The sequence below is a fragment of the Mandrillus leucophaeus genome, unplaced genomic scaffold (assembly GCF_000951045.1).
Source record: "Mandrillus leucophaeus isolate KB7577 unplaced genomic scaffold, Mleu.le_1.0 Scaffold301, whole genome shotgun sequence".
Classification (NCBI taxonomy): domain Eukaryota; kingdom Metazoa; phylum Chordata; class Mammalia; order Primates; family Cercopithecidae; genus Mandrillus; species Mandrillus leucophaeus.
The window spans coordinates 2055594-2065725 of record NW_012103155.1 but is presented as its reverse complement, the minus strand read 5'-3'; the positions used below and the strand labels follow the sequence as shown (position 1 = coordinate 2065725).

The following is a 10132-nucleotide window of genomic DNA, read 5'->3' as shown; positions in this document are numbered from 1 at the left end:
AAAAAAAAAAAAAAAAATTTGTAGAGATGGAGTCTCGCTATGTCGCCAGGCTAGCCTTGAACTCTTGGCATCAAACAATCCTCTCACCTTGGCTTCCCAAAGTGCTGGGATTACAGACGTGAGCCACTGCACCCAGCCACTTTAATATTTTATTTCAACTAAGGGGATGATTCTTTCATCAATAGAACAACCTCACCATATTTAATATAGGTGAGATATATAATGAAAATGTAAAACACATATTCTGTCCCCCAATTTCTCAGTGATTTCACAGGCTCAGTGCTACGGCTGGATGTGGACACAGACATGTGCAACGTGCCTTATTCCATACCAAGGAGCAACCCACACTTCAACAGCACCAACCAGCCCCCTGAAGTGTTTGCTCATGGGCTCCACGATCCAGGCAGGTGAGAACACGTCTGTCTTCTCCCTGACTTTAAAGCCAGGCGGGGATCCGGGAACCGGGAAAATATAGCATAGAGCATGTACCATCACAGAGCAGCCAAAGATGGTATCTAAGGCCGTGCCTCTGAAATCACAACGGGTCCTTACTCAAGTGAGTGTTTAGCACTCTGTCTTCTATTATTGTGAGAAGCAGATTGAGAAGGCAGATTAGACAAGGAAAAGGACAAATTCATGGAGAAAAATTCACCTTAAAATGTGGAGAGGTTATTATCAGATAAACACTATTGGACTAGTGTAATGACCAAGACTTTAATCTGAACAGTTTAGAGAGATACACTTTTTGATCTGTCTCCTTAAATCCCACTGAATCTTAAGTTCTTTATATATTACATGAGAGTGATAATAACTGCCTTGCAATGATTAAATAAAAATCTGTAAGTAAAGTACCAAATAGTGTGTCTGACCCCTGATAAGTTTTAAATAAATTGCAATTCTTATCATCATAGCTTCACTTAAAATATGATGCTGCAGTGTTAATTTGCAAGGAGTTGAGCAAAATATTAACTTTTATTTCACTTTGAAAACATTGCAAATACTAAAGGACTCCATATTAACTGTTGGTACTATAATGAACCAAAACAAAAGATAACTAAAAAGTACGTAGAGTGAGAAATTTGGGGTACATTTTGTAAAAATGCTATGAAGTATAATACAGCAATTCAGTAACAAAAGCTTCATCCAGTCTATGATCTATTATTCCTACTCAGGGATATCTAGCCACATCCATTCATTTACTAGGTAAGTTATTATTACCATTTAATGTTTATTGAGTGTTCACTATGTGCAAGGTGAATATTTCTCAAACTTTTTATTTTTATAATCCCTCATGCCCTTCATCTCCCCTCCATCAAACCCAAGTCTACAGTTCATTTCCTTTTTGGCATCTCAGCAGATCTTAAAATCTGTGCGACAGGGAATACTTAAGGTGGGTTCAGGATGTGGAGGAAACTGTCACATTCCATTCCTAGAGCTCAGAACTCACAGATATCACCACAAAGCAACACTTTGAAGTCAGGCAGCCTGAGTCACCACAATCCCACTGGAGCTTTCTCACAACCTTCCTGGGGGTCCTGAACCTCAGTGCAAAAACATGGGACGAGGTGCTTTACAGACCAGATGTGTGGCAAGATGCCTGTGCTGCGGGGCCTCCCCACCTCTGGTGGCAGAGGGCTGAAGGAGAAGCTGGTGTTTATATTCCACTTCCCTCCAAGAGTATTCTCAGCAGAAGACGATTTAATAAAGTAGAAAGAAAACTAAATTAATCATTGGCTAAAAATAAAGCGAACTTTTGTTAAGCACTTTGCTGCAGGGTGCTGAACTAAGTATCTTGTGTACTTCATCTCCTCTCTGCTTCTCAGCAAGGCTCACCATCAGCCCCACTTCTCCCACTCCCCTTTTATTAATAGACTAGTTTTCAGGACAGTGGTAGATGTGTAGCAAAATTGAGATAAAGGTATAGACATTTTTATATTACCCTTACCTCCACACATGCATAGTCTCTCCCATTATTATCATCCCCCATAGAGAAACATTTGTTATAGTCGATGAACTGACATTGACACGTGATAATCACCCAGAGCCCATGGTTTACATTAGGGTTCACTCTTGGTGTTGTGCATTCTGTAGGTTTAGACAAATAGATAATGACATTATAGTCATATAATGACACCATTATAGTATCACCCAGAGAGTGCCACTGGCAGGGCGCTTTTTCACATAAGAAACTGAAGGTTACAATGGTCAAGCAGTTCTTAGTGGACCTGGTATTCTGCCAGAGCCATAGCTCCAAGCCCCCAGCAACTCCATCTGGCCTACTTTCCAGATTTGCTGTTTCTTGTTGGAAACAAGTCAAATCTCTTTTTCTCATAGTTTCTCCATCTTCAAAGAAAGGTAATAGAGGAAAATGTTCTCCCCGCTGTGGATTTAGTTCCACCTTAAGTCACAGCATGACTCTATCATGATCCCTGCCAGGCATTGTCTTCTGTGAATCATTGAACTAGAGAGGACAATAAAGGGACTGTTGCCACAGAACAACTAACCCATCTTTGGCAGGTCAGGCTTATGGTTTCCCTGTCATGAATGAGATCATCTGGAGCCAAGAGTTTATGTTTTGTTTTTTGTTTGTTTTTTTTTTATATAATTGCTACATGACTCTTCTGTCTCTTAAGAACCAGCACCAACTCTCATTTTTGTATCTTATTTTTTAAATTTCTTTATTAGCTCCAATGGTTTGATTTTGTTTTTAAGTAATTAATATATTTTGTTGGCCTAGAACAGTGATTCTCAATGGGATAATTTTACCCCCAGGGGACATTCGACAATGTCTGGAAACATTTTTGGTTTTCACAATTAGGGTGTGGTGGAGGGCGAGGGAGTGATGCTACTGGCATTTCGTGTGTAGAAGCCAGAGATGCTGCTAAACACCCTATAGTTGGCAGCACAGCCTCCCCAGACAAAAAATTACCTGGCCCAAAATATCAGCAGTGCCAAGGTTGAAAAACCTAAAAACAGTGCAAGCCTGTTTTCCACACTTTTGATAACTTCAAAAATTGTATTACATAACTTTATTCTTCCCCCAACCCAAGCTCCTCATACCCAGTCCCTCAGTGACTGAAATATTCCACAAACCTTGAGCCCCTCTTATATTCCTGGCTTTGAACCAGGTAACAGGAAGATAGTAATGAAGTTGCAAGTCCTGCCTCCTCTTATGGAGCTTCCTGTCAGTGGCTTAAGTCACAGAGATACTCTGGCCCCCAGATTAGGAATGGAAAACATGAAAACAGAGTCAACGTAAAGACTTCGACTTTTGTAGGGACCAGCTTTACTCTATTCCCGGAATTAGAGCACGTGTTTTCCTGTGTTAGAGCAGCCTAAGTTTTAGAATGCAGCAAATTCATATAAGAAACTCAAAATTAATATTATAACTAGTACTGTATTGTGTGGCACAGAGATGAGTTGACAGTGACACTGTTTTTTTTTTTTTTTATGTTATTTTACTTTAAATTCTGGGATATGCATTCTGAACATGCAGGTTTGTTACATAGGTTTACATGTGCCACGGTGGTTTGCTGCACCTATCAACCCGTCATCTGGGTTTTAAGCCCCACATGCATTAGGTATTTGTCCTAATGCTTTTTGTCCCCTTGCACCCCATCCCGCAACAGGCCCCAGTGTGTGATGCTTCCCTCCCTGTGTCCATGTGTTCTCATTGTTCAACTCCCACTTATGAGTGAGAACATGCGGTGTTTGGTTTTCTGTTCCTGGATGGTGACACTGGTTCTTATTCACAATACTTTATCAGTGTATTATACATGTGATATTCCTTAAGAACAGACTAACATTTGTTTTAAGACAGTGTGCACATTTGTAACATAAGAAATTATAAATCATAACAAGAGAAATTAAGAAATATATTCCAGAGATTAAGCTTCAACCAAGTAAGCAAACACATTGGACTACTTCCTTCAGTGCTTTCTAGAAGATCCAAACTAAATTGCGCATAGGATTCTTGTCAGTCCACAGAGGGCTCCTTCCTATGTCAGGAACCTCCAGTGTGAGCTTGGAAAAGATCACGGTAGGAATTAATGTGCATCCCCTCTTGTTATGCAGATGTGCTGTGGATCGACATCCCACTGATATAAACATCAATTTAACGATACTTTGTTCAGACTCCAATGGAAAAAACAGATCATCAGCCAGAATCCTACAGATTATAAAGGGGAAAGATTATGGTATGTAGAGCATAATTTGCTGATTTTGCTTTAGTTCGAGTTTTGTTTTAGTATATTTAGTAATTGAAGAAAAAAGGATTTCTGAAAAATGAGCATTTGGGAAAGCATAAAAACACTGGCCTAACAATCATGAGGGAGTAAATTGCTCACTTTTTAAAGCTCCAGTGACTCTTACAAGCCCTGAGGGTTCCATCTGGTTAATTACCATGGATTGAAAGGTTCTCAGTAGGTCCAAAACATTTAACAGTCCTTCAAAAGTTAGCAGCTTATATTTTGCTCATCAAAGAATCAAGATGAATAACTTCTATTCAATAGGGGATAGCAGCTTGTCTTAACATCTTATATACAGAGAAAAGTGTTAAAAGTAAGACATTTCTCAATATCCAACATGCCTGTCTCAGCATTAGGAAAATTGTAAGTGATTCAAATAAGAATGTAATTTTTTAAAAAAATGTTTATCTTAGAGAAAACAAAGAAATCAACTTGCAAAAACAAGTCATGGGAATGGGACATTTAAGCAGTATTTTTAATAACATGATTACTTTAATATTTAGAGAGAACATGTAAAAATATAAAGTTGGATAATAAAAAAGTTCAAAACACTTAGTTTTTTCAATATTTTAGTATTTATTCCATTTGAAGGAAGCAATATATCAACCATTATTATGATTCAGGAAGCACAGTAGATTAAGATTATTAAATTGATTGCTTTTTCTATTTACTCATTCAATACAGATATTTGTTTAACACCAGGAATGAAGCAGCTGTGTTAGTTCATGTGGTATTCAGTTATTTTACTTTTTTTAGGGGTGTGTGTGTGTGTGTGAGCACGCGCATCTTTTAAAAGCCAAACCAAAGAGTAATGTGATTTGAAAAAAAAAAAACAACTAATGAGTCACTAGCTCGATGGAATTTTGGCTATATTTGTAGGTTAAATAAAATTCTACAGTCACATTAATTGAGGTTAAGCTAAAATTGGTTACAATATTAACAGCACTACATTTATTTATTTTAAAACACATCTACAGTGCTTACTACATGCCAGACCCTATAGTAAGCACTTTATATTCATTTCCTTTACAGAACAGCTCTATGTGATAGGCACTATCATTGGCCACATTGTACAAATGAGGAAACTGAGGCACAGAAAGATTAATTGTCACACAATACAAAGTGGCAGAGTCTGAATTTGAATCTGAGCAGCCTAACTCAAGAGTCTGTGACCTTAATTGTTCAATTATGCTACCTCTCAGTGTGCTCATTATTTAAAATTTCTCTTATCTATTCTACTTTTTTGTAGTATCGTATACACCATAATCACAAGGGAGGGGAAGAGGTCATTAAAATTACTATCTTTCCACAAAAGCCTTTGATAAAATCTGTTGATAATGACTTATTTGATATTAAATACATAAAGGGTAATTTTCAGGTTAGTTTGCAAGTAGCTTTAGAGCTTTTCCATTACAATTAGCATGCAGATATCCAAGTATGTAATGGCCTGAACAGAAAGACAGAGGCACAAGACTATACAGATGTAATCAGGAGTTATTGAAATAGACTTTGTTATCCACACAACTCTATGAACAGAACATTAAAATATTTTAATGAAGATATTACTTGACTAAGTTACAACATTTTCACATATAGAATAAATGCATGTTTAAAGACCTTTTCTGTACTATGTTTTTATTTTCATTAAAGTGTAGGCTTTTAAACATTTTATATCTTTTGACAGAGGTCTGTCTCAATTTACTCAATATATGCGGAAGCATTTCTACAAAAAACTTAGTATGTAAAGCCTTAAACGTTTTTTTAAAGTATTTTGGTTCTAAAGTAAGTAATCATGAGTCCCAAAATATCCAGATTCTAATTTCATTGAAAACTTGGTATGTCTTGAAAATTACAACAGCAGGCATTTGCAGAGCATGCTCATTTCATTTAGCTGTACATGGAGGTCTTTTAATGTTGATATTATTTAGCAAAGACTGCTTTCATTAAATATCCCTAGCAAGAAACCCTTTGGTGTACCATAGAACACATTTCAGAGTTAAATCACTGTAGTAATTGTTGTTTGGTGTACATTCCTTTTACTTTACGAAAATATGTTTCATTTGATCTAATGCTATGTTTCTTTCCAGAAAGTGAGCCATCACTTTTAGAATTCAAGCCGTTCAGTAATGGTCCTTTGGTTGGTGGATTTGTATACCGGGGCTGCCAGTCAGAAAGACTGTATGGAAGCTATGTGTTTGGAGATCGTAATGGGTAGGTTTGCTGATACCACAACAGTATGATATATCAAATGACATATCCATTAATCATTTGGCAAACTGCCACAAAATATTCAAATGATTGTCTCTTTTTGTGCATCAGATGGGGATCACACATAAATAGTATTTACTGTTAGTTCCATAGATATAGTGGTTTAACTGAAGAACTTCCAAAAAGATGCTCTCTCGACAGGCGTGATAAATTTCATAAAATAATTTTTAAGTGCACAGAAGTCTTCAGATGGACTTTTCATATTATTTGGGCTCTTCCCTTCATCCTCAACATAAATTTACCATGACAATAAATAATTTGAAAACTATTATTTTACTTGCCACATAAATATTTTTTTAATTATACTGGAAGGCTCAAGACTTTTGGTTTTGCCAAATTTTCAGGACTTTAAGCAAGTTAATATAATTTGTCTCTATAAGTAGGAATAATACAAAATTAAATTTTAGTCTCAATTTTCAAGGTCACATTGTGGATAATTGTAAGAAACTCTGTGACAAAATCCAAATTAAGAATCTTGTTTCCTAAGTCACTGGCATTCAGGCATATGGCAGAGCTGATACTCTCGGTCGCTACGAGGAACTAGAAAAATATACTGACCCCATGCTCTTCCCCTGTCCCTCTCTCTGATTAATAGCACAGCATGGATTCTAGTCCTGGCGAGGAAATATCATTCTCTGGATGAAGGGGAGGGCTTTTCTCATACTCAGGTACTTTTAGTGCCCCCTCCAAACAAAATCCTATCTTTCAGTACTTTCTCCACATATGGGAATTTCACAGTACTCACACACATTATGGGCTTTATTATTTTCCCCTTTAGAAGCCAGGTCTATGGCAAAGCAATTGTTTGTTATGAATTTTATTTGAGACATTTTATTGTCATCATTAAACAAAAGTATGTATTCATTGTAGGTTTATGTTATGTTTTGTTGTAGGAATTTCTTAACTCTCCAGCAAAGTCCTGTGACAAAGCAATGGCAAGAAAAACCACTCTGTCTCGGCACTAGTGGGTCCTGTAGAGGCTACTTTTCCGGTCACATCTTGGGATTTGGAGAAGATGAACTAGGTACTGTACAATCTGCCATGAAGCAGAAATATAGCGATCTTATCCTCTACTTGTTGGAAATGTAATCTACAGCAAAGATTAAGATGGTCCAGTTACATATTCTCTACCAGTAACTTTTCCCTGAGGGCCTTTATATTTTATTTTCACACTAGAAATACTAAAATATAAGGCAGAAAAATGGGAGGCAGGAAAAATAATTTTTTAGTCCTGAAGAGATAATTTTTTAAATGTTTAATGATATGTTTGATTATACATCTGAGTAATTTGTATATATTCTCTATCTAAAACCCTTTCCATTTATCCATGTGTCTTGGAATAAATAAAAAAGTTTTGTTGGAATCTGAAACTTGCCTTATCTGCTATTTCTTTTTTCTTTTTTCTTCTTGCCCATGGGGGCATGAAATTTGAGCAAGATGATCTGAGTACAGATCTTCTTTCCAATAGAATAGAAATTATGTTCTCATGGGACAATCTATGGTATAACATATAATGTATTTCTTGGCATGTTTATCAAAACGTATGCAGCTTAAAAAGCAAAAAAGAAGTTGAAATTGAAATATGATTCATCAGTGAGTAAATATTTTACTCTCTACTAATTCAAATTACAGAGATAAATGTAGTTTCATAGTGACTCCTTTTAAAAAATAATATTCAAACAAACCATAACTACTATGCTCCTTTAGCCTCAGAGATAAATTTCTAGGCATAAAGAAGAATGTATGTTTCTCATGTAAATCAGAATATTTTCTCTAAAACTTTGGATTTGGATTTTTTTACATCAAATGGAGACTTCATCAGAAATAGTTTCATGCCCTTAGAATAATAAGGGACTCAGACAAGACTGTTGAAACACATAAGATACGTTTCAGAGCCACAGGAACATAACAATTCAAAGAAGAGAATCCAGTCTATTCTTTTCTTGTTCCAGTACTGAAAGCAATTTAAAAATTTTCCTTAACATTCCCTTACCCCACTCAAAGGAACCAGAAAGATACTTTTCCTCACTCACATCCTCTGTAATGTAATTTTAATTTCACTGGCAAACAATGATTTCAAAAGTAAAAGAATGAGGCCAGGCATCGTGGCTTATGCCTGTAATCCCAGCAATTTGGGAGGCCAAGGCAGGTGGATCATCTGACGTTGGGAGTCCGAGACCAGCCTGGCCAACATGGTGCAACCCCATCTCTACAAAAACTACAAAAAATCAGCTGGGTATAGTGGCAGGCCCCTGTAATCACAGTTACTTGGGAGGCTGAGGCAGGAGAATCGCTTGAACCCTAGAGGTGGAGGTTGCAGTGAGCCGAGATAGCACAAAGAATGGTTTGTGTCTGAGTTAGAGATGAATGTTTAGATGTTGTGACTGAATAATTCTGATTTTCCCAGACCTTGCTACAAATGATTCATCATCACTCATTATGTTAACATCACCACCATTAGGTAAACCATCCCAAATGTCTGTGTCCACTTAATACTATTTAGGAGCAGAACTAAAAAATAAAAATACATACTCCTGACTCTCCAAAAGCTACAACCCTGTATATACCTCATAATTAAAATAAATACAGTTTCACTGGATTACGTTTTAATGTGAAACTCCCTAGCTTTAATTGAAGAACCATACAAGAAAGTGAGTAAGTTTTTGCACCTTTTGAAATAAAAGTATTGAGAGTCTGGGACTTTGCATATTATTTTTTAACTATAAAGTCAGGACGGATTTGTTGTGAGGATTAAATGAAGTAAACTATAAAATATTTGACAAAATAATTTTAATTCTTTTGCTTACATTCCTTTGCTTTGTACTTTCATTTTTATTTTTTCTGTTGTGCCTACGTTTTTAGTACAAACTGTGTAAATCTTTTTCAGAAGTAGAAGAGTAGCAGGGTGTGTTTAATGCACAATAGTAAGAGAAATATAGACTAAATCAAGGATTATTTCATGAGGGAGGACCAAATATAAATTTTAAAACTTTATAAATGTGTAATTATAAATACAGCTTCTAATTTTCTATTCATATGATCAATTCAACACATAGAATTATATGGAAATAGTGGTGATAAACGGGGTGGTTTTCTCCTAAAAGAGTACCCCATCTGTTGTATTTCATCATTATGAACACAGCTAGCATCAAGAGTTAGAGTTTAGAGAGTTGAGACTGAGCATCATGGTGTCTCTCTCTCTCTCTCTCTTCCTCTCTCTCTCTGTCTTTCTCTCCCCTCTCCCCCAGTGTTTATTTTAACACATTGCGATGTACTTTCATATATTCCAAAAAAGCTAAAGATTAAGAAGGCACAACCCAATTTCATGTGGCCTCAAATTATCAATTAACGGTAACAACTTGATAACTAACATGTATCAATCTTGCACAGAAATAAATCAAGATAAAACTCGCTCATTTAATAGTCACTCAACAAATATTTATTGAGCACCTACTCTGTGCAAAGCTCTGTTCTGGATGCTGGGGATGCAGTAGTGGATAACGAGACAAAAAGTCGGCTGGGCGCAATGGCTCACGCCTGTAATCCCAGCACTTTGGGAGGCCAAGGCGGGTGGATCACGAGCTCAGGAGATCGAGACCATCCTGGCTAACACGATG

The 10132-nt window shown here is 36.5% G+C and overlaps 1 protein-coding gene across 1 annotated transcript in view; it reads left to right on the top strand.

Moving 5' to 3' along the window:
- HHIP (hedgehog interacting protein) overlaps positions 1–10132 on the top strand; it is a 92540-nt gene that overhangs the window by 62148 nt on the left and 20260 nt on the right. The window contains exons 7-10 of the mRNA XM_011987150.1: positions 264–407; positions 4075–4196; positions 6335–6458; positions 7409–7539. Of these exons, the coding sequence (XP_011842540.1) occupies positions 264–407; positions 4075–4196; positions 6335–6458; positions 7409–7539 (521 nt within the window). The remainder of the gene's footprint in view (positions 1–263; positions 408–4074; positions 4197–6334; positions 6459–7408; positions 7540–10132) is intronic.